This window comes from Marmota marmota, unplaced genomic scaffold (assembly GCF_001458135.2).
Source record: "Marmota marmota marmota unplaced genomic scaffold, marMar, whole genome shotgun sequence".
Lineage (NCBI taxonomy): Eukaryota > Metazoa > Chordata > Mammalia > Rodentia > Sciuridae > Marmota > Marmota marmota.
The window spans coordinates 40,006,051-40,031,066 of NW_025999977.1; the positions used below are offsets into that span (position 1 = coordinate 40,006,051).

Below are 25,016 nucleotides of genomic sequence, written 5' to 3' on the forward strand. Positions count from 1 at the left end.
GGAAGAGAAAGTTTGACTGACTCCACTTCTTCCTGTCCATGTCGATATCTCCTGCGCTCTCTCCTGGGTGTGTGGAGATCTGTTAAATTTATGCGGCTTTAAATACCTTTGGAAAGGACAGAAACTTGATGCACACCTTTTTCCACGGCATTACACCACTCAATGAGGGAGTGGGGCAAAGCCTCTGAATCACAAGACCGAGCTGCGTCCCTGTCCCAGGCCTGACTTTTCACTGCTCTTACTCCTCTTTCCTAGCCCCCTTTCATTTTCTTCCTGTCTCGGGTGCATCCCTGACTTCACTAGTGGTAGAAACCAGACTCATCCGCTGGCGGCCGGGGGCGAGGGTCTCTTGTTCTCCGCATTTCTGTCCAGGCTCGGACGGTGTAGGGTTGCAGTTGGACTCTCAGACGCAGCCGGGTGCTTCGCGTCACAGGCCTGTTAGTCTGTGCGGAAGGGGCGGATACAGTGCTCGGGCGCGAAGCTCGGCGGCGTGGGAGCCCGCCCGGCTGCGCAGGCGCCGAGCAGGCCCTTGTCCCTGCAATTCCCAGAAGGCTCTGCAGCGGCCCTGCGCGGCGGAAGATGCACTGGAGTCCCGCCCACGCCGAGGACTCGGCGACCAGCGCGCTGCATTATGGAACTCAAAGTCTAAGGAAAAGCCTAGCCCGGCACCAACTCCTGGCTGAGCGCGCGTGTTTACCTTGAGCCTGGACGGGGGGTGGGGGTAGTAGCGAGGGAGAGCCGCTAAGAGATTCGTCATAAAACCGCGACCAGACAGGCGGCGCCATCTTCGAACTTGGACTTCCGGAAGGACTTTGGCGGGGTGAGTGTACCGCAGCGGGGTGTGTGGGGGACCCAGCGATTACTCCTCCCATTCTTTTGCGGTAGCACTAGGGTATTAAGGACGAAGTCCTGACTCTACTCTCCCCCTGCGCACGGCAGCGCGCCCTCCGGCCTCTGCGCTCTTACAGAAAGCCACCATGCCTACCTCCTTGCCCACTGTGGCCATCGAGCATCCCCATCTCTGCAAGCCCCGGGTCTTGCCCTTTCCTCACGCTTTGTGCGTAACGCTGCAGCCCGTGTCCCAGCCTCTGCTTTCTTACATCGCGTCCATTGGACTAGCGGACCTACAGTAGTCCTCAAGTCTTAGGGAAATCAGGGTTCTCCTCCCGCACAGGCAGGTGGCGAAAGCTACTGCCACGGCCAGGGCTCGGGATGTAGGCGGCCTCTATGGTGGCTGCAATCCGTCGCTTCTTCCTGCGGTATCTCAGCCTCTTGCTCGAGGAGGCTCTTTCTAACCCCGGGGGTTGTGCCCCGCGCGCTGTAACCCCATTGGCGCAGCCAAGGGCCAGTTATGTTTCCCTGTCTAGTTCTTTTATTTTGTGGCAAGTTGCAGTCTGCTGGGGGGAACACAGGTGGTGACTTTAGCCCACCATAAGTAATTCACTTTGTTGGAGGAGTGTAAAATATGACCAAACCTCTTGGCCCCAGCGTATTTTTACTCAAATTGAAGTCATTCCTTTGCCAACATCACTGTTTTTGCCATCCTTATCAGCTGTACTGTTGTTTTCATAACAGTTTCATTTAAATTGGTTTATTTTTAAACTTTAAATACGTACTGAAATCGTGGGCTACAGTTTTCTATGCAAGTTAAAAAAAAACAAAAATGTTAATTTGCATGCCACCAGTTGCACCATAAGAATACTTTGGGAAACAGTGTATTAAACTAGTATGTTTTAATTTCCATACTTGAGGTACAGTATTATCTAATTATTTTTTCCTCTGGGGGGAAGGAAGGTCAGCTTGGCATCCTGGAGCAGCAAGAAAACCAGACAGGTTGGGATGCAAAAACTGTGCTATGAATTGACTAAACATCTCTTCCTTTACCGTGTGTCCAAAATTTGTATTGTAAAATAATAAATGGAAATTACACAACACACTACTGCTGCCTTCATGAGAACTGAAGAATGTTGAGGAGTCAGTCATTCAACTGACAGAGGTTAAGGGACAATTATTGCATTTACCCCACCAAGTTGCAGATACAGTAGTGAATGAGATTGGTAAAACTCTTTTTTGTTGTGAAACTTTAAAGTATAAATGTTTCATACTCCTATCACCTTTATATGAAAATTCTGGATGGACTAAGAAGACACATGTAACATCCAAAACTAGACAAATAATTAGAAGAAAATGTATCAGTGAGGTAGGAAATGCCTTTTAAAGACAAAAAAAGAAATCATAAAAGAGATCGGGTTGGGATTGTGGCTCATTGGTAGAGTGCTCTCCTAGCAAGGTGGGACCCAGGTTCGATCCTCAGCACCCCATAAAAATAAAGGCATTGTGTTGTGTCCATTTACACCTAAAAAAATAAAAATATTTTTAAAAAATCATAAAAGAGATGATTGAGGAGTTTAACACATAAAATCTGAAAACCAGTTTAGCAAGTAATGTAAACAGAGTTAAAAGTAAAAATTATACAGGAGGAACACATTCGCAGCATAAATAACACCTCACAGATAAATAAGGAAAAGACAATCCTATAGGAATGTATGTAAATTTATATGTACAGATGATTCATAAAAGATATAGATGTCCAACATGTAAAAATAAGTTTCTAACTACATATAGTTGCACATGACTGTAATCCCAGCTACTCAGAATGTGGAGGCAGGAGGATTGAAAGTTCAAGGCCAGCCTGGGCAACTTAGTGAGACTCTGTCTCAAAATAAAATAAAAAGGGCATTGCTTATTGGTAGCTAGAGTACTTGCCTAGCATGTGCAAGATCCTGGGTTTAATTTTCAGTTCCAAAAACAAAAATAACCAGTTGCTAACCTCAGTTATTATCAGAACAATGCAAATAATTACAAGAAGGAAGAATTCTTTAACTTATCAGATTGTTAAACACTAAGAAGATTGGCAAAGCTAATCATGGTGGCTCATGCCTGTAATCCCAGCAACTGGGGAGACCAAGGCATTGGAATCACAAGTTCAGGGACAGCCTTGGCAGCTTAGCAAGACCCTGTATCAGAAATAAAGTGGGCTGGAGATGTAGCTAGGTGGTAAGTGGGCTGGTACAATCCCCAGTACTGAGGGGGGTGGTGGGAATTGGCAAGGGTGTGATAAAATAGGTACTGATATACAGTTGGTGGTGGGATATAAGTGGGTTCTCTCTCTCTCTTTTTTTTTTTTTTTTCAAATGTTAGCTTTTTTAAAAAATATTCTTTTTCTTTTTTTGGTAGTTGTAGATGGACAGCATGCCTTTATTTATTTATTTTTTTGTTTATTTTTATGTGGTGCTGAGGATCAAATCCAGTGCCTCATACATACTAGGCAAGTGCTCCACTATTGAGCCACAACTCCAGCCCTAAATTAATATTTTAATATCTAAATTTAAAAAAAAAAAAAAAGAGCTGGGGATATGGCTCAGTGGTTGAGTGCCCCTGAGTTCAATCCCAAGCTCCAGTACCAAAAACAAAAAAAAAGATCAGTGTGTATGTATTCATATGGAAAATCTTTAAGGTATAAATAGGTGTTTTTTTTTTTGTTGTTTGTTTGTTTGTTTGTTTTTGTTTTTAATGAGGATTGAAGCCAGGGGTGCTCAACCACTGAGCCACAACCTCAGCCCTTTTTTATATTTAGAGACTGGGTCTTGCTGAGTTGTTAAGTGCCTCGCTAAGTTGCTGAGACTCGCTTTGAACTCAAAATCCTCCTGCCTCAGCCTCCTGAACCACTCGGATTTTATAGGCACGTACCACTGTGCCTGGCTTATTTTGTTATTTTTTAAAAACTGCCCTTCAGGGGCTGGGGTTGTGGCTCAGAGGTAGAGCGTTCGCCTAGCATGCGTGAGGCACTGGGTTCGATCCTCAGCACCACATAAAAATAAAACAGAGATATTGTGTCCACCTATATCTAAAAAATAAATATTTAAAAAAACCTGCCCTTCATTTAACTAGTTTCCTTTGGTAACTCTCATTCCATTTCCTCTCTAAAGTCTAGAGACAGATGTCTAAGGCACTCTGAAGCTTGTGGACTTTTCTCCTGACTGCCTAGTTACTTTGCTGCCCGTAAAAGAGTTATATGCTTATCAAGAGTCATTGTATTGGTTTTATTTAAAATGTCAAATGATGTCTCTCTCTCTCTCTCTCTCTCTCTCTCTCTCTCTCTTTTTTTTTTTTCCGGCGGTGCTGGGGATTGAGCCCAGGGCCTTGTGCATGAGATGATTTGTCTTTATGTAAATGTTGAATATATTTGACTTTTAATTATTTTTTTTTGGACTGGGATATTGAACTCAAGGGAACTCAACCACTGAGCCACATCCCAGCCCTATTTTGTATTTTATATAGAGACAGGGTCTCACTGAGTTTCTTAGCCTTGCTGTTGCTGAGGCTGGCTTTGAACTTGCTATCCTCCTGCCTCAGCCTCTCAATTACAGGACTCTGCCACTACCACACCAGGCTTTTAAGGAAATTTTAGTATGAAAAAGTTATTGTTTCTATTAAAACTAAGTTGAAACATGGTAGATACATAGGTGTTTGCTTTGTTGCTATTCTTTATATTTTACACATATAATTTATAAGTATTTTGTATCAATTAAGTTTTGTAAAAAACCAATTCTAGGGACTGGGGTTGTGGCTTAGCAGTAGAGAGCTCTAGCACGTGGGAAGCCCTGGGTTGGATCCTCAGCACCACATAAAAATAAATAAAATAAAGGTATTGTGTTCAATTACTTCTTTTTTTTTTTTTTTTTTCATTTTTTTTCAATTACTTCTAAAAAATAAATGTTAAAAAAAAACAATTCTAAAAAAGAAATCAGCCTAATTGAATATTTTGAAAAAACAAAAGAGGTGAGTTGGCAAACAAACAAAAAAGCTGCCAAACAGGTGTGAATGAAGCAACTTTAAAAGATTGAGGAAAATGTGTAAAAATCTGGAAGGTAGCTCTTCTTGAATTGTTTCAAAGGAAAAGAGACTGGTGGCCTGGCATTGTGGTACATGCCAGTAACCTCATATACTCAGGAGATTTAGGCAAGGAGGATCGTTTGAGCCTAGGAGTTGGCTGCCAGGTGGTCAGCTTGGCAACTCAGCAAGACTGGAAAAGGAAAGAAAAGAAGGGCTGGGGGAGGAGAAAAAGAAGAGGGAAGGAAACTGTTTCAAGAAAGAAATGTTAAGTAGTCAGTCAATGTTGCTGAGGTCAAGTTAAAGAGGCCAAGAAGTGTTCATTGGATGAATGATACAATAATTATTGACAATTTTTGCTTTAGTGATGAGCTAGGGGCAATAGCCTACTTAGGATAAAGCAGGGAAATTAAAGTGCCAAGGACAGTCAACTTAAAAGTTTGGTTAGGGGCTGGAGTTGTAGCTCAGTGGTAGAGTGCTCGCCTTGTAGGTGTGAGGCACTGCGTTCAATTTCCAGCACCACATATAAATAAGCAAATAAAATAAAAGTCCATTAACAACTAAAAAAAAAAAAAAGAAAAGAAAAGGTTTGGCTGAAGCTGGGCATGGTGGCGCATGCCTGTAATCCCAACAGCTTGGGAGGCTGAGACAGGAGGATCACAAGTTCAAAGCCAGCCTCAGCAACGGTGAGGTGCTAAGCAACTTAGTGAAACCCTATCTCTAAATAAAATACAAAATAGGACTGGGGATGTGGCTCAGTAGTTGAGTGCCCCTGAGTTCCATCCCTTGTACTCCCTGCCCCCCCCAAAAAAAAAAGTTTGAGAGAGGGAGGTGAGGGATATTAGTTGGGAGGAATATGTTTTGAAGATAGCTTTTTGTGTGTGGTAAGTTGAGAGTCATAAACATCCTTAAACATTGTTTGGAAGGAACCAGTGGAAAGGAAGAGGATAAACTAACTCAAGTTTCCTTTGGGGGTGGAGAAATAGGGCTAGAACACAAGTGGGATGAGCACATCAGGTGTAGGAAGTATTAGATTACTTAGGACATGGAAGTATTTTCCATCTGATGTTTGTTCAGAAATCAGAAGCAACATCATCTGCAGAAAACCAGGGAATCAGAATTGAGGAGAGTACATACGGGAACTGATGAGAGAAAGTGGGGTTGCTAATACCCAATGCCTGAGGTGTATAAATGGAGAAAAAAGGATGATTTGGCTCATCCAGGGCTTGAATTTTTCTAGTTCTATGGGATAAAAAGACAAAAAGAAACGAAATTCTTAATATCAATAAGAATCTGATTGAAATGAAGGGATTTAAGCTAGATTGGATCTGGCAGACCTAGGGAGAAACTGGAGAGATAAGGGATTGTGTCTTGATAGAGTTGAAGAATAGATATTGTAGTAGTAGTCTAGTATAATGATGGGAGATTGTGACCACCCCACACACACCAGTGGGATATCTTGATGATTCTGAAGGTTAAGAGATGGAGTACTGATGAAGTTCAGGGTGTGATAGTGGAGTGAGTAACAGTGGTTTAGCTGAATGTTTTGAGTTTCAAAGGAGAGGGAAGACTGTTGGTATAGAAGTGGCACTGGGAGAGGAATTGAGAAGACACTGATCCTGCTTTCTACCTTGAAGTAAATGGGATCTGAGAGAATGAACAACTTCCACTTGAGAGCCTGGAAACCTAGAAATGTATTTCCTATAGTTTTTTTGCATTCAAGATTCTGAATATGATTCATCATTTGCAAAACAAATGTGTCCTTGGTGAGCTTGGATTTGGACCTGAGTTTAGAGGAGGGAGAGGCAGGCTAAGGAGGCATGCATTTTGCTGGTGCAGATTGTGGCAGTGCTTGGTTCTGGGTGAGACAGAAGTGGCTTCTTCATTTAGTCACTTTCTCGTTATTGTAGAGGCAGCTTGTCTGTGGTGCCATCAGCTGTGGCAAGTGCTTTGGTTCAGCAGGTGGCTCCCCATCACGGCACAGGGAAGGCTGTCTGGTTTTTTTAACCCAAAGCTGTAAAAACAACTTTCCAATTTGACAAGCACTTCTGTTCCTTAGTGTTTTCCCCCATCTGTCCCAGTGGTCACTTATGCAAGGGATTTGGAAATGCACATGCATCAGAATCCCCTAAAGCACTTGTTAAAACTCAAAGTGCTGGCCCCATCCAGAGTTTCTGACTCAATAAATCTAGAGTAGGTGTTGCTGCTGCAGCTGCAGGTGAGCCACTTAATAGACTGTTGGTATAGAAGTGGCACTGGGAGAGGTATTGAGAAGACACTGATAGACTATACTGAATCCTTTTCTGCTTGAACAGACTAGAGAGAATTCTGTTCTTTTTTATTTTTTATTTTTATTTTTTGTAATTGTAAATGGACAGAATATTTTTATTGTATTTGTTTATTTTTATGTGGTGCTGAGGATCGAACCCAGTACCTCACACATGCTAGGCAAGCGCTCTACCACTGAGCTACAGCCCCACCCTAAGAATTCTGTTCTTTGCAATTGAACCTTAGCAATATAAAGGTCAATGGTTATTTTATTAATCTTTATCTGTCCTTATCTACTTGATTGGTCAATAATTAAAAGAAGCTGTTAGTGTGTTTCTGAAGATATTGATTTATATATTTGAATGTTACGTTATTTAATGTTTGTAACATTTTTATCTTTTTATATGATTTGAATTTATGTTCATTATAAAATATTCCACTTTCTCTTCCATTTAATATTTTTCCATTGAATTTAACCGTCAAAACTCCTGTTTTCTCTATGCTTATATTTGCCCTATATAATGTATATGTAAACACACATATTATGTATACATACATACATACACAGATATTTGGGTGTGGGTGTGTGTGTGTGTGTGTGTGTGTGTGGGTGGTAGACACCAGGGATTAAACTCAGGGGCACTCAACCACTGAGCTGCTTAGCACCTTACTTTTGCTGAGGCTGGCTTTAAACTCATGATCCTCCTGCCTCAGCCTCCCAAGCTGCTAAGATTACAGGTGTGCGCCACTGCACCTGGCTCACACATATATTTTTTATTTTATTTTATTTTGGTACTGGGGGTTAAACCAAGGCACTTTATCACTGAGCTATATTCCTAGACCTTTTTATTTTTATTTGAGACAGGGTCTCCCTAAGTTACTGAGACTGGCCTCAAACTTGTGATCTTGCTCAGCCTCCTGAGTCTCTGGGATTACAGGTGTGCACCACCATGCCCAGTTGCCCTATATATTTTAATTTTATCATTTTACTTTTACCTTTTTGAGTTCTTTTGTTTGGGATGTATCATGTAAAGCATATAGTTATTTGGCTTTTTAAATCAATTTGAATCTTTATTCTTCAATGGATGAACTTACTGATACATATTTATTATCATGATGCATGTGTTTTTAAAAAATTTTGCTTCTGTCATCTTTGTTTCTGCTTCCTGCCAACATGCCCCCCTCCCCGTCTGTTCTTTTTTTGCATGGTCTTCAGACTTTTATTGTGTGATCTTAAAAAAAAATTTTTGAGGTTCCTGGGTTGGGGATATAGCTCAGTTGGTAGAGTGCTTACCTTGCTTGCACAAGGCCCTGGATTCAAATCCCAGCAAACACACACACACACACACACACACACACACACGAATTGAGCTTTCTGTGGCAAAGTATTTTGGAAGCAATATATTACACTATGAGCCAGATACCCTCATCCCAGCAACTTGGGAAGCTAAGGCAGGAGGTTCACAAGTCTGATTCTGCCTCAGCCCTTAATGAGATCTTGTCTCCGAATAAAACAAAAATACAAAAGGGCAGGGATGTAGCTCAGTGATAGAGAACCCCTGAGTTCAAACCCTAGTACAACCAAGATATATCTATCTATATTTTAAAATTTATATGTATATAATTTATTTATTTTAAAAATGTGTTTGTATGCTATACTCTGTTTTTATTTTTTATTTTTTTTAGTGAGAATTTTAATATTTATTTATTTATTTTTAGTTTTTTGGCGGACACAACATCTCTGTTTGTATGTGGTGCTGAGGATCGAACCCGGGCCGCACGCATGCCAGGCGAGCGCGCTACCGCTTGAGCCACATCCCTAGCCCACTATACTCTGTTTTTAGTTCTACAAATGAAACACTTTTTGGGGTGGGGTGAATCGGGGATTGAACTCAGGGATACTTGAGCACTGAGCCACATCCTCAGCCCTATTTTGTATTTTATTTAGAGACAGGGTCTCATTGAGTTGCTTAACACCTCATCGTTGCTGAGGCTGGCTTTGAACTCATGATTCTCCTGCCTCAGCCTCCCGAGACACTGGGATTACAGGCCTGCACCACCACACCTGGTTGCCAGGTTACTTTTTACATTTCCGTTTTTTTTTTTTTTTATCTCTTCTTTGATTTCTTTTCTTGGATTCCATAGTCTTGTGGGGTTTTTTTGAAAGTATGGAAGTTTTTGTTGGAAATTGTTTTGTTTGCCTGAGCAGTTCTTCAAAAGAGTACTTTTCACCTTTATTTGTGTGTGTGTGTGTTTTTTTTTTTTTTTAATTCTTTCTGTAGGATCTGTGCATAGGTCTCAGTTGGATCCTTTTTGCTAATTATTTATTTTGAATGGGTTAGTTCTGTCAGGGCTTCTACTTACAACATGAGTTGATTCTCACTGTATGTATGTATCTTGACACTGTTATAAAGTATCTTTGGAACATGGTGTTACCTTATATCCTCACCAGCTGAGTTAGAGGGTTAGCTATTGTTATAGTTTACAATCTGTTTAAACTATCTTATTCAAAGGAGACAAATAGGAACTTTATATTGTACTTTCTACTGGTGATGAATTCTTCATCATTTAGGTATATCATTTATGTACATCATTTAGGACTGTCCATAGGTCCATATGTAGCTAAACTATATGTCTCCTTTTGTCACAGGCAAGCAAGTTATTCTTGCCAAAAAACTGGACCTCTGCAAAGTTCTGTGTTGCTCACGTTTTTGGTTTGGTGGTCAGTGTCATTACCTCCCTCTGCTTAGCCTACTTTGGGCCATGGTTGCACATCTGATTTTCTGGGCTCAAAGAAAATATTTATGAAAATTTAGTTTTAGTTCATTCTTCGATGTGGAAATGGTCTTTTAATGTAATAAGATGTTCCTTAATTGTTCCCTAATCTAACCCCCTTCTCCATTTCAAGTGAAAGATTGATAACCAGACTCCAGAGAACTGTTATTTATTCTCAAATGAATTTGTACCTTCACTAGTATTCACAGAAATGGATGTTAGCTCTAGGCATCATCCTTCAGTTTGGTCCAAGTTTTATAGTGTCTGGCTGCTATCCTTTTCACTTTTTGTTTGTTTTGCTTTATGAAACACAGGTCTTGCTCTGTTGCCTAGGCCAGCCCTGAACTCCAGGGCTGAAGCAATCCTCCTGTCTCAACCTCCCAAGTAGCTGGAACTATAGGTATGTATCTCTGTGCCTGGAGTGGCAGCTATTCTTGGTAGTCTGTTATAGAAAGTTGTTACCCTTCCCTAGATGCATAATCATTATTTTCTTGCTATTTGGGCATGAGGTTGGTGGGGCATGTATATTTCATTTTATTGGCTTTCAAGGTGAGGGGTTAATTAATTGTGCATTCACTGCAGTGTTCTTACAGAAAAATGTATGAGCTTTATATTAAATAATGTATATAAAGCTCTTATATATGGTACATAGTAAGCATCTGATAAATGGTAGACTGTTTATTGTTTGCTTCACCAGAATGAAAGTTCCATGAGGGCAGGGACCTTGTCTGTCTTGTCATATAACCAGTGCCTGCCATAGAAGATGCTTAGTAATTATTGTTGAATGAATGAATGATCAGGGAGCTTGGGTTTCTAGTTGTGGGATAAGGGAATAAAGGGCAGGAAAAGAGAAAAATCTGAGACTATACAAACAGTTTTTGCCTTTTGCTCATTGGTGTGTCTCTGTATGTAGGTGCAGCCATTTTGGGGGGTGCTGATGGATACCTATGGGGTCGGCTGTGTTGCCTTGGGGGAGGCCGGCCCCGTGGGAAGCATGACTGTGGTAGACTCTCCTGGACGAGAAGTGCTAAACCAGCTTGATGTCAAGGCCTCAGAAGCTACCAGTGTGGAGGCTTCCATAGAGATGTCATTACCTCCCTCTTTGCCTGGATTTGAGGATTCTCCTGATGAGAGGAGTCTTCCTCCAGAGCCAGAGAGCCTCTCCAGACTGGAACAGCAAGGTGTGTACCTTTTCCTTTCATCTTTTCATCTCCCTATACTTAGCTTAAGATGAAAGAGAGCAGCTTGAGCTCATAGGATTTTACAAATCTGAGTGCAGTATAATCTATTCCAAAGAGGTTTGAGTTCTGGTCTCATCTCACAAACCCATATTCTTCTCTACAGATCTTTCTTCAGAGATGTCAAAGGTCTCAAAGCCTAGGGCCTCAAAGCCTGCCCGGAAGAGAGGTAGTAGGACACGAAAAGGCCCCAAAAGGCCCCAACAGCGTAAACTTCCATCAGCCCCTCTGGTTCCCGGTCTCTTAGATCAATCCAACCCTCTATCTGCCCCCATGCCTAAGAAAAGAAGTCAGAAGTCCAAAGGAGACCTGCTACTGCTGAAGTTGTCAAAAGGCCTAGATCAGCCAGAGTCTCCACCTTCAAAGAGGCCCCCTGAGGACTTTGAGACCCCTTCTGGGGAACGACCCCGCCGAAGGGCTGCCCAAGTGTAAGGATTGTGGGGAACAGCTTGGTGGAGGGGGGTAATGATTGAAGGGATAGGAATGGGACAGATGTTGGAGAGATGGGAAGACTATGAGTAGGTATCAGGTAAGCAGGGGTGGTACCTAAACTCGGGGATATAGGAATATGGACAATCCTTTTTTTTTTTTTTAATTTATTTTTTAGCTGTAGTTGGACACAATACCTTTATTTTATTTATTTATGCTGAGGATCGAACCCAGGGCCTCGCACGTGCTAGGCGAGCGCTCTACCACTGAGCCACAACCCCAGCCCACGGGCAATCCTTTAGCTCTCAGCACAGCAGCTTTTTTTGCTGATTTCTTTTTTTTTTTTCTTTTAATTCAAGAGGCTTCTTTCTGTACCTTGTACTCCATCACATTTTTTTTTTCACAGACTTCACCCAGTTCTTCATTGCTGTTTACCACCCAGCTTATTTCATTATTTATGTGCCCTTCCTTTCTTTCCCAATGCCCTAAATATTCTTTGACTGTAGTAGATGAAAAGTGCGCTGGATTTGGGCTTGGAAGATCTGAGTTAAGATTCTACATTTGTTATCTGACTTTTTTCTGCCAAGTCACTTAATTTTCCTGAGTTACTGTTTCTTCATCTGTCAACATGGAAAGGGAAATTAATAGCAGCCTCATAGTGTTACTGGGAGGATCCAGTGAGATAAGAATCAACCAGGTCTGGATTTCTGGGTTCTCAGTTAAGTGTTTACAAGAATGGCTTTGACTCTGCCCTATCCCACAGGGCACTTCTGTATCTTCAGGAACTGGCTGAAGAACTCTCTTCAGCCCTGCCTGCTTCAGTCTCCTGTCCTAAGAGCCCCAAAGTGGGCAGCCCTACCAAACCGAAGAAGAGCCAGCAGCAGGCAATCTGTCAAGGTGGAGAGGAGAATACTGCTGCACAGGATGAAGACTTTGTGCTCCAGGTTGAGGCTGAAGAGGGGGAAGAAAGTGAGGCTCCAAGTGAGAGTTCATCTGACCCTGAGCCTGTGGCACCCCGAAGCAACCCACGAGGATCCACTTCAGGGGTAACCTGAATGGACAAGAAAGTGAATGGGAGAATAGGATTTTTAAGGGGTTAGCCAGATACCTAAAAGGATAGTAATTATGTTGGACAAGATAGGTAAGAAAAGGGACTATTAGGAAGTCCTTTGAGCTATTAGTAAGATTATAGGACAAGGGGTATAGTAAGCAAGATTGTTTATTTTTAACTGAATATTGTCTGCTAGGAAGCATAGACATGAATGAGAGCCCTGTCTCACAAGGTTTGCAGTACAGTGCTACAGTGCGTGCTATACCAGGAGTGAACAAAATGATTTAGGCATATAGTGGGAGGGTGATGAACTGTTTAGGTTTCATAGAAGAATGATAATGAGGTGGGTCTTGAAGGGTGAATACAAACTTGTCAGAAATAATGGTTTTCCCATAAATATATTGCAGCTGAAGGATAGGGCCTGGATAAAATTTTAAGGGAGATCAAACTAGAGAGGATAATAGGATTAAAATTGGTAGGAGCCAACAATAATGCTGAGTTTTGTTTGTTTTTTAATTGTGGTAAAATATACATAAGAAAAAACTTAACATTTTAACCACTGAAAAATGTACAATTCAGTGGCCTCAAGAGTATTCAGTTGTGTATGTGGAAAGACAAGAACTTTGTTAACTGATTACTGATTTTTCTTTTGCTGCAGGCTAATATGGCTTACCCCAATATCATATAGATCTAGAACTTATAGAAAACTTGGGTCTGAGCCAATTTTATGTTTACTGAGATGTAAACTTTATAATTAGACATAAAGGTGAATCTAAGCCCTGGAACATGAGATAAGTTTCCAAGAGTATGTATATAGAGAATACCCTCAATGGCCAGTTCCATCAGAGGAGGAAGAGCCTAAAAAGAATATATTAGAGAGGTGGAGGGAATAGGGGGTGACTGTCCCATGGAGCAAAGGTTTTAAGAAGTATATGGGGGCTGGGGATGTGGCTCAAGCGGTAGCGCGCTTGCCTGGCATGCGTGCGGCCTGGGTTCGATCCTCAGCACCACATACAAACAAAGATGTTGTGTCCGCCGAGAACTAAAAAAATAAATAAATAAATACTAAAGTTTCTCTCTCTCTCTCTCTCTCTCTCTCTCTCTCTCTCTCTCTCTCGACTCTCTCTCTCTTTAAAAAAAAAAAAAAAAAGAAGTATATGGGAGTCCTCTGAATCCAAATGCCTTGGAGATGATAAGGAAGATGAACAGACAATAGACAGCACAACATGCAGTTCTAATAGAGGAGTAGGAGCAGAAGTGGAGAAGTCCCTTTAATGGTTGAAACACAAATCTTTTAAGATGCTGATAGGGCAGTGGTTGTGGGGTATTTAATGCCAGGAAAGCAAAAATTAGGAAAGAAAGTTGCCTTCTGGGACTTTTTCTAGCTTAGAAAATTCTCTCCCTTTAATTTTTCTCCCATTTCATCCTCAGAAGCAGAAGCCACACTGCCGGGGAGTGGCTCCCAATGGCTTACCCAATTACATCATGGCCCCTGTTTGGAAGTGCCTCCATCTCACCAAGGACCTGTGAGACTTGGGGACAGAGGCTGTGGGGGGAGGGGTGACAGAGGAATGCAAAGATGATCTAAAAAGATAGAAGCATTCATGGGCAGAGCATGGTGATGATATTCATTACCAAAAAGCACTACTACAAAGGCAAGAGCTCTAGAGCTCTTCAATTAAAATGAAATGAGGGGCCAGGAGTGTAATTCAGTGGTAGAATACTTGGTTAGCATACATGAAGCCTTGGGTTAGATCCCCAGCACCACAAAAAAATAAATAAACAAAATGAATTGGAAAGTTACAATTCTTAGTTGCACTGGACACATTTCAAGGGCCCAGTAGCCACTTGCCCCTAGCAGCTAGCATATTGGACAGTACAGACAACAGATCATTTCTGATCCTAAGAAAGTTGTGTTAGAGTTGCTGCTAGAGAATCTCTCTCTTCCTCCACTGATACTTCTCTCTCTCACCAGCCGAGAACAGAAACATTCATTGTGGGAGTTTGCTGAATGGATTCCTCTAGCCTGGAAGTGGCACTTGTTATCTGAACTGTAAGTTGAAGTGACATTTCTGAAGCCTAGGAGGAGTGACAAGGACTGGAGACAGAAGAGTGAGGATTCTAGGTTTATGGTGGGAATCCTGGGATGGGTGAAACTCATCCAAATTCAGGCTCTTTCCTTTGTCTTGCCCCAGTGAGGCAGCTCCCTACTTGCCCCAGGAGGAGAAGTCTCCGCTATTTTCTGTACAACGTGAAGGGCTTCCTGAGGATGGCACACTGTACCGAATAAACAGGTGATGATTGCAGCTCAACCTTTTTTCTGATTCTTGGGAAACAGGGAAGATAAATTTTTGAAAGGGATGACACATTAGCCCTTCCCTTTCCCTGAAGTTGGTCTACTTGGTCCTAAGAATAGAGGTTCTAGCTGGAGCTGATCAATCTTGTCTAATTTCTAGTGCTCAGTGCTGCCAGCCAGACTGAGAGAAGCTAAGGAGACTTAGAGTCAAGCCAGCTTACAAGGTCACAAGTATTCAGTCCTTGACAGAACATTGCAGTAAACCAGAATCAACAGCCTCTCATCTTTGAAGATGAGCTAGATCTATAAAGAGTTTGGGAAAGAAAGGAGGGAGGTACAAGTGGTAGCTAAGTACTGTGCTTACCTTCTTGATTTTCAGGTCCTTGCTTAAGCCAGGTCATACTCCAGGTAGAGCTCCCATTCTATTGTCATTACCTTTTATTAACTTTTTTCTCCATTCTCTCTTTGACTTTTCTCTAGATTTAGCTCAATCACAGCACATCCAGAGCGCTGGGATGTGTCCTTCTTCACAGGGGGACCACTTTGGGCTCTAGACTGGTGCCCAGTGCCAGAGGGGTCAGCAGCTTCGCAATATGTTGCCCTTTTCTCAAGCCCTGATATGAATGAGACACACCCACTGAGTCAGCTTCATTCAGGCCCTGGGTTGCTGCAGCTCTGGGGCCTTGGGACTTTGCAGCAAGAAAGCTGGTGAGGTGGGGCTGGGACACTGCCATGGGTGGGTATGTGAGGGAGAGAGAAGGATGGAGGGAGGGCTTGAATTGGGCTCAAACAGCTCTGGCAGCCTTAGGCCCCTCCTTCCTACCTACTGTCTCCACGTGCTTTCTCTCTCCAGTCCTGGCAACAGGGCCCACTTTGTCTATGGGATTGCTTGTGATCACGGCTGTATCTGGGACCTCAAATTCTGCCCCAGTGGAGCATGGGAACTTCCAGGCACCCTTCGAAAGGTACTTCCCAGTTGACTATGAGTTGGCCATGGGACTTGTAGCTAGGAAATAGGGACTCTGGGAGTTCTCAGCATTGGAGGAAAGAAGGTTGGAGTGTGGTAGACAGTGTTTTTCCAGCAACTCTGTGTCGTATCCCAGGGACCAGAACCTCAAAAGTTTTCTGAGAGGCTCCTGAAGGCAGCAAGCCTCAGCACAGATCTGATCTTGCCCTCTAGGCTCCTCTCCTGCCTCGGTTGGGTCTCTTGGCTCTTGCCTGCTCAGATGGGAAGGTGCTGCTATTCAGTCTGCCGCATCCTGAGGCCCTGCTGGCTCAGCAACCCCCAGGTAAGTAATTCAGCAAGGAGAATGGGGCTGCAGTAGCAATGGCCAGAGCTTCATAGGGCATACCCACTTCCCCTGAAACTCCTCTGGGTTCAGTCTCTAGCACAAAGTCTTACTTACTCATGTCCAAACCCCCACTGTGACTTCTCATTTGTTCTTGAGCTTGCTTTTCCTTTTTCAGGCTCGTAACTGCAGTCTTTTAGCACATTAGCTCCTCTCTTACCCTCTAAGCTATTCTTCTTTATCCTTAGGCTATTCCCCCTTTTGCTTCATCCCCTAATTGGCTGTGTAAAGAGCTGCTAAAAGCTGAGGCTGACAGATGGGGCTCATCTCCCCTCTGACTTCATCCCTCCTGCCCTCACCACTACCACCCACTTCCCACACGTACACATGCACAGCCTGGTTTTGACTGTGAGGAGAGGGAAAGAATTAGAGTTAAAGCTGAGAAAGCAGAGGAATAGGTCAAGGAAAGATAGCTTGTATTTGTATTTCAATAGTACTGAGTATTTAAAGAAGAAGGCACCTAGGTTTGAGCCCTGAGAAGGTCCCATATTTGTTGGTCTGGTAGAGAAGTGGGTTGAGGAGGAAATATAAAGTGAGTAAATGAAGATAGTCATTGTAGACGATTCCTTTAGGAAATTTGACTATGAAGGGGAACAAAAAATTGAGAGTGCTGGCTGGGGTGATTAAAGGGTAAAAGAAAGTTTTGTCTATTTATTTATAGAAGAGGCTATAGGGCATTTACATGGGAATCTGGGAATGACCCAGTAGGTGGAGAGCAAGTGGATAATGCAGAAGAAAGGAAGAATAACCAAATGAGCAAAGTTCTGGAAATGGTGAGAGAGGATGAGACCAGAGTGGAAGGATTATGGTTTTGATAGGAGGAAAGGTACTGTCAACTGTAAAGAAAGAAAGAAAGAAAGAAGATGGGGGCAGATGGAGGTAGGGTCAGAAAGTTGATGGTGGGAAAAGAAATTTCTGAATAAATGATGTGGGAAGGTCATTGTCCAAAGCATGGATGGGGTCCTGATCTCAGAGCAAGGCTTGAGTAGAAGCTCAGACTTGTGGATCCAAAGCATCAGCTACTGCTCTTCTTCCCTCACAGATGCGATGAAGCCCGCCATCTATAAGGTGAGTAAGGAACCTGCTACCTTAGCTGAAACTCCATCTTCTTAAAGCCTTATCTTATTAATTCCACAGTGTGTCCCCTATTTCTGAAAAGTACCCCCTCCTGCTAAATTAAACACTAATTTGAGCCCTTGTTATAAACAGTAGGTACCCCTAACCCTAATCCCATTCTCTTCTGTCCCTTCAGGTACAATGTGTGGCAACCCTTCAGGTGGGATCTATGCAAGCTTCAGATCCCTCTGAGTGTGGTCAGTGCCTTAGCCTGGCCTGGATGCCCACCAGGCCCCACCACCACCTGGCTGCTGGATATTATAATGGTAAAAAAAAATATATATATATATAGAGAGAGAGAGAGAGAGAGAGCGCACACGCGCGTGCTATTGCTCTTTAAATTTGTCATATATGCTTGCTTTTTGGTTCAGAACTGGGCATTTTTTTGTATAATTACAAATATTCAAGAAATGTAAAAAAAGAGAGAGATACATTTTTGAATAGAATTTTTCTAATCAGAAAAAAATAAGAGTAGATGAACATAATTTCATACAGTTCTTTATGCATATACAAAGATTAAAAGAAAGACGATTTTATAAAAAATGAGCTCATACTATATAAGCTACTTTAAATTTGAAGGTATTAAATTTAACTACAGTTTATTTTAAAAAAGACACTGAAATTGAGCTGAAAGATTAGCTAACTCCTAATAAATCTTTCTTCACCACAGGAGACATTAGTTCCTCAAAGTTATTTTTAAGATTAAAAATAAAAAATAAAAAAATACTGGGCACAGTGGCACATAGCTGTAATCCCAGCAACTTGGAGGTCTGAGGTAGGAAGATGGAGAGTTCAAAGCCAGCCTCAGCAGTTTAGCAAGTCTCAAAGTAAAATGTAAAAAGGGCTGAGGATGTGGCTCAGTGGTTAAGCACCCTGGGGTCAATCCCCAGTATCAAAAAAATAAAAATAAAAAAGAAGAAAAAAGATGATGAATAACATTAAGTTGGAATTATTAGCTGTTTCTAAATAACAATTTCCTATTCAGACATCCTCAGTATACTTTCTTCTAGGAAGATAAGAAAATTAGCACTGAACTTCCTTTACTATCCCTCTTTCCATCTTCTGTTTTTCTTCTGTGAAAGTATTCTTAAGTTGTTAATGAACTTGCTTCATGCTATTCTGTATCTTAATTCCTAAGTGATTTAATGATTGTCTCCCTGTCATTACTGAATTATTTTTATTACTTACCTATAAATCACTGTCAATTTTTTCTTGAGAAAGATTCATGGGTGCTACATTCCCTGAGTTTACATATAAAATGGGTTTTAATTACCAATATTTTTCTCAGTTTTTATTTTCACGATTTTTATTTCTTTGTCTTTTATTTTTATCAGAGTTATACTTTTGAGTACCTTTTCCTTTGCCAGCATTGTCAAGGGTCAGCTTATTTGGGGTCTGCCAAATTAGTTTCTGTTTGTCTATTTGTTTTCTTTCCCTCCACATTTTGTTGCTTTTGTCTCCTTGTCTATTCTTGTTTTAGACCAGAGTTGGCAGATAATTTTCATATATACATATATGTATATATATGTATATATGTATATATATAAACGTGTATATATATACATATATGTGTATATATACATATATATGTTTTATATATATATATACATATATATATCTCCTGGGGATTGAACCCAGGGCACTCTGCCACTGAGCTACAGTCCCAGCTCTTTATCTTTTATTTTGAGATAGGCTCTTGGTTGCTAAGTTACTAAGGCTGGCCTTGAACTTGCTGTCCTCCTGCCTCAGCCTCCCAAGTTGCTGGGATTACAGGCATGCACCACCATGCCTGGCTGGCAGATATTTTCTGTAAAGACTCAGGTAGTAATAATTTTAGGCTTTGTAAACAGGCTGACCATTGTAGAAACTCAACTCTGCAAATTATAACATGGAATCAGCCATAGACATTGGGTATATTAATGGGTGTGACTGTTCTAGTAAAACTGTTCGGGAAGGGGCTAGGATTGTGACTCAGCGGTAGAGCGCTCACTTACCACATATAAGGCCCTGGGTTCAATCCTCAGTACCACATAAAAATAAATAAATAAATAAATATATTGTGTGCAACTACTACAACTAAAAACTAAAAATATTTAAAAAAAGAAAAAAAAACTGTTAGGGAAAACAGGCAGGCAGCCGGCTGTATTTGACCCCTGAGCTCTAATATACCAACCCTTTCCTAGAGTATTTATGCTTCTTTTAAAGAAAATCTCTTGGGGCTGGGATTGTGGCTCAGCAGTAGAGTCCTTGCCTAGCACGTGGGAGGCCCTGGGTTCGATCCTCAGCACCACATAAAAAAATAAATAAATAAAATAAAGATATTGTGTCTAGTTACAACCAAAAAAAAAAAAAAACTCTTTACTTTGATTTAATAGGCAGTAGAGTTATTAAGAACATTCAGCCTATCTCTCAACTGCAGATTCCAGGCTATGCTATTACTTTTTGTCGATGAAAATTGCAACAAAAATGTCAGACTGAGTCTTAAAACCATAGAGGGGTGTATTGAATAGCTTATTATGATCCTTACATTCTTCCATTGCAGTTTGCATCTGAGGTTAGAGGACCAGGGTCCTAGGACCCCAGAGAAAGAAATTAGAACAAAGTAGTGAGAAAGTGCCTTTAATGCCTACCCATTCTATTCCTACTTCAGGCATGGTGGTTTTCTGGAACCTTCCCACTAACTCGCCCCTTCAGCGGATACGGCTCTCTGATGGCTCCTTAAAGCTCTACCCCTTCCAGTGTTTCCTAGCCCATGACCAAGCTGTACGTACACTTCAGTGGTGCAAAGCTAACAGGTATAGAATAGAAGATCTGTGGAGGGGGAAGATGAAAACTGTGGCAGGCTAACTCTTCCAGGTTTGTTTAGCTTTGATTTTCTCCCATCTTTACAGTCATTTCCTAGTCTCCGCGGGAAGTGATCGGAAAATCAAATTCTGGGACCTTCGACGACCTTATGAACCAATAAATTCTATCAAGCGCTTCTTGAGTACAGAGCTAGCCTGGCTGGTCCCCTACAATGGTGTCACTGTGGCTCAGGACAACTGCTATGCCTCGTACGGCAAGATGGAGATAGGAAGAACTCTGGGGCCAGACCCTAAGGGTTGGGCTGCATGGCATGCAAGATTGTTGTGGGGAGAGATACGTTGAGCTGGTTTGCTGAGGCAGTTTGATTTTGGGAAGGAATTGAGAAGATATTAATCTAATCTTAAAAAAGGAAGGTTTTATTTTATTTCTCTTTCTCATACAGTTATGGACTTTGTGGAATTCATTATATTGATGCTGGTTATCTTGGCTTCAAGGCCTACTTCACAGCTCCTCGAAAAGGCACTGTTTGGGTGAGCCTGTCTTCTGCAGTCTTCATTACACAGAAGGATAGTCATTATTATTATTCCTTAGTGGTAGTCAGGAAGTGACAATGGTTTTGGGGAGAAGGAGAATTCAGATATATGGCAACTGTATCATCAGGGACATGGGTTATGGTAAACTCAGTTTTGTTTCTGCATTCTCTCTGTCCTCTGACTGTAGACTTATTATCAGTTCATAGAAATGAGTAAGTTAATGAAATTTGTCTCTTCTTATTAGAGTCTTTCAGGATCTGACTGGCTTGGGACAATAGCTGCAGGAGATATATCTGGGGAACTCATTGCGGCTATATTGCCTGATATGGCATCGAACCCAATAAATGTCAAGCGACCTGCAGAGCGAAGATTTGTACGTATATGAACATCTAACAGCAACACCGTCTGTTGGATCTTAACCACTTGCCCTCCCAATTCCTTGTAGAATACAAATTAGTACTTAGTCTCCAAGCCCTGACATTGTCCCTGAAAGTCTTGGCACAGAATTATGTTCAATCTTTTTTTTTTTTAATATTTATTATTTAATTGTAGCTGGACACAATATCTTTATTTTGTTTGTTTATTTTTATGTGGTGCTGAGGATTGAACCCAGGGCCTCGCACGTGCTAGGCTGAGCGCTCTACCGCTGAGCCACAACCCCAGCCCTAATCTTTTTTATTCTATTTCAGCTGAGCATTTATTTATTTATTTATTTATTTTTGAGCATATATTTAAACATACTACTTTTTTCCATTATTAAGACTTTCCTGCCTCAAACCAATTTCCTCTACTTTTGTTCTATCTTCAGATTTTTGGGGGTTTTGTTTTTTTGGTACAGGGAATTGAGCCCAGGCCCTCACACATGCTAAATAAGCACTCTACCACTGAACTACTTCACAGCCCTTTTTTAAATTTTTAGATTTTGAGACAGGGTCTCTTCAGGTTGATCAGGCTAGCCTCAAATTTGGTAGTCCTCCTGCCTCAGCCTCCTGAGTAGCTGGGATTATGGGCATGTGCCACTGCTGCCAGCTCTGTCTTCAGCATTATACAACTTAATCTTATGGTCTCCTTTTTAGCCTATATATAAAGCTGATCTGATGCCATATCAGGACAGTCCTGAAGGTCAAGACCACTCTTCTGCTTTATCTGGGGTCCCCAATCCTCCCACAGCTCGAACTTATGCTGAAACTGTCAACCATCACTACTTGCTCTTTCAAGACACAGATTTGGTAAGTCAAGTCCAGGAAAATAGGGTGTAGTATTAGAAAAGGTAGAAAACTTTAGTCCTTGTATAATAGGAAATCCTAAGGAGTTCCATCACAAACATGCAAAATTAAGGAGCTGCTTGCTTTCTCTCTCCTGTCCCACTTCCATCCCCAGGGTTCCTTCCACAATTTGCTCCATAGAGAACCAATGCTGCGCATGCAGGAAGGAGAAGGGCATTCTCAGCTGTGCCTGGACAGGTTGCAGCTAGAGGCTATTCATAAGGTAAGAACCTTGTCTTATCTTCCCCACCCTCCACTCATTCTTCCCCAACTTTGGGTCTGTGATCAATGAAATGGGAAATAAAAAGGCAATATAGATGGTTAATGAGGAGAAGTAGCTTTGGCAACCTCCTCTGGAATATAGTAGACATACCTCATTCATTGGCTTCTTATTCCTACCTCTCTCACCCCATTATAGTCCTGCCTTCTCAGATTGTGACTTTTTTTTTTTTTTGCTTACAGAGCTAAGAGTTGCCCTAAAACATCACCTGTGAGCCTCTCTCTTGTTTTCTATTCTTATAGGTACGTTTCAGCCCAAACCTGGACTCCTATGGATGGCTGGTATCTGGGGGGCAGTCAGGGCTGGTTCGGATCCATTTTGTCCGTGGACTCACCTCCCCACTGGGCCACCGTATGCAGCTTGAAAGCCGAGCACACTTCAGTGCTATGTTCCAATCATCCTCCCCAACTAAAGGGCCCAGCTTCCCTCCAGCCAGTCATCGCCTTCTGTCCAATCCTTAGTCTTAGTCCACACAGGACCCTTGGAATGAAATCTGCCAAGAACAAATGGCCTCCATGCGCAGAGCCATAGGAACTGGGGCCTTCCTGGACAGTGATGGCACTAGGACTGGACCTTTAGTACTGCTTCCCCAGGACTCCTTAGATCCCTCTCCTTCTACTGACTTCTATGGTCACAGTCCCCTGCGGGCAGGGGGGCTCTCCCCCCACAAAGGCTTTTAAGCCTAAAACTATGGCTCACAAGTAACACTCAGGCCTAACATAGGCTTGGGAGTCCAATTGCTCATATTGAGCATATTGTGAAGTGGGTAAAGCTAAGTAAAGGTACTGGGTGTTTTTGAGACCACTGTGAGTGGGTGTTTGGAGAATCACAAAGACTTATCTGCATGAAGGCTTCTGTCTGTCTTCAAGGATCCAATGTTACTGCCTTCCCAAACTTCCTCTTTAGAGTAACCAACACACAAGCCCAAGAGGAGTGACAGTAATTTATTGGACTGAAGCTGCTCATAGTACTTCTTTAACTGGAGAACACCACAAACACCCTACCAGTAGAACAGTGGCTTAGCTCTTACTTGCTCCTGCTTATGAAATATTCCTGATCATTGGTCACTTGACCCTACTTGAACACTCCTAGACAGTCGTGTTTTAAAAATCTTCCTTTATATCAAGTCAGAGTATACCTCTTATTAATTTTACTTATGGGTATTAGGAAATCTAGACATTCTTCCCTGTGATTGCCCTTTTAAGTATTTAACAATAGCTATCATGTGTTTCCCAAGTATTTTTCCTCTAGATTAAATATCTTCAGTTATTTCAACCATTCTTTTACACGTCATGATTCTTGATCCTTCATGATATGGTCACATTGTTGACTTATTAAAAACGTTTATTTAAACTTTACGTATAGGAAGTGTTTAGAACATAATAAGTACAGTAATGTATTATCTTGATATTGAGTCCTCTTGTGGGATACTGTAGACTTGTAGTGACTATGATATTGCCTCCTAAGCACAAATTGATCCCTGCAAGGTAGAATAGGAAAACCATAGACTTAAGATGCATAGGAATAATGGCTGTGGTTTGGAGGGAAGTAGTTAGATGACCTAAAGGAATGGGGAGGGGGAAGCCTGTTGGAAGGAGTAGAGCTTAGTGTCTTCCTGAAACAAAGACCTCTGATGCTCCAAACTGGTCATATATCTGGGAACAAATTTCTTCCTGTTTAATTTAGTCAATTTATCATATATCAGAAAACCTTTAAGAAGGCAATCAAGTGAGTAATTCAGTCCCTGTCCTATACAAAAGAAAAACAGAAAACCCAGGTTCCTTAGCAGCCAAGGAATCATAACTCACATCAGTGCAGAGGCACCAAGTGTGCACCATCCTATTGTAACCCAACTCAAGTTGTACCAGTTTTGCTTTTTGAGCTGACAGGAAAGTGCCTTGCACTAAGAGAAGCTTTGCTCTACAGAGCAACCTCTTGATGCTATTCAGCAGCCCCTTTTCTATTTCCAGTAATAGAAAATGTGGGACGTGGTGATACATACAGTTAGGTTGTAGGTTGGTGCCAGCCATAGTTGCTCCTGCTGTTGAGTGTCAGCCCTAATCTCAACCTCCAAAAGAAAATAAGAATGATGCTTTCAGGTCTTGATCTTTTTCTTTCCCATAAACACTGTCTCTAGGCCACTTAATTTCTAACCTATCCTTTCAATATATATAGTTTATACTCCATTCCTGCACCTTTTTATCTTCGTGTTTTTGTTCACATTATTGCCTTCTCTAGTACTGTCATTTCTGTCTCCAACTTAATCTATTCATCCTTCAAGATCAGGGGTGTAGCTCTGGGGGTGGAGCAAGAGTTAAGCAATGTGCAAGGCCCTGGGTTCAATCCCCAGTACTGCTTGGAAAAAAAAAAAAGTTGAAATTTCACCCTGACTAAGGAGTTTCCGTTTAAAAAAACAAAAAAACATTCTTCCCATGTGTTTCCAAGAAAGGAGGAAAAAAGATAAATGTTAAGCACTCATATTTTGGGTACTTGGCATATTTCTGTCCTGTAAGGTAGGTATTGCTGTTTTGTTGTTTTTGTTTTTAATGGCTTTATTATGTGGGTCAAATCCAGTGCTTCACACATGCTAGCTCAGTGCTCTACTACTGAGCTACAACCCCAGTCTGGTATTGCTGTTTTACTTAAAAATTAGTTTCTGAGGTTAAGCAATCTGAACAAGTCAGGTAACTACAAAGTACTTGTGCTGAGATTTTGACT

At 41.7% G+C, this 25,016-nt stretch overlaps 1 protein-coding gene and 1 non-coding gene across 2 annotated transcripts; one reads left to right on the plus strand and one right to left on the minus strand.

Moving 5' to 3' along the window:
• The first annotated feature begins 537 nt into the window (after positions 1–537).
• Gtf3c2 (general transcription factor IIIC subunit 2) lies at positions 538–23,573 on the plus strand. Its single transcript, XM_015479858.2, has 20 exons — positions 538–820; positions 10,251–10,336; positions 10,850–11,117; positions 11,281–11,602; positions 12,367–12,649; positions 14,086–14,180; positions 14,630–14,707; positions 14,850–14,948; positions 15,431–15,658; positions 15,804–15,915; positions 16,131–16,239; positions 17,342–17,367; positions 17,552–17,681; positions 20,066–20,210; positions 20,307–20,468; positions 20,663–20,750; positions 20,998–21,126; positions 21,830–21,982; positions 22,134–22,241; positions 22,541–23,573. The coding sequence occupies exons 3-20, from the start codon at positions 10,874–10,876 to the stop codon at positions 22,757–22,759; spliced, it is 2,730 nt and encodes a 909-aa protein (XP_015335344.1). The 5' UTR covers positions 538–820; positions 10,251–10,336; positions 10,850–10,873; the 3' UTR covers positions 22,760–23,573.
• Trnaa-agc lies at positions 11,813–11,881 on the minus strand. Its single transcript has one exon. It is a non-coding gene; the product is annotated as a tRNA-Ala (tRNA).
• Positions 23,574–25,016: the final 1,443 nt, after the last annotated feature.

Excerpts from the sequence above, each read along its gene's own strand:
- Gtf3c2 (XM_015479858.2), top strand. The coding sequence starts at position 10,874 with ATGGATACCTATGGGGTCGGCTGTGTTGCCTTGGGGGAGGCCGGCCCC. Across the intron at positions 14,949-15,430 it reads ACACTGTACCGAATAAACAG|ATTTAGCTCAATCACAGCAC; the intron begins GTGATGATTGCA and ends ACTTTTCTCTAG. Across the intron at positions 15,659-15,803 it reads ACTTTGCAGCAAGAAAGCTG|TCCTGGCAACAGGGCCCACT; the intron begins GTGAGGTGGGGC and ends TTCTCTCTCCAG.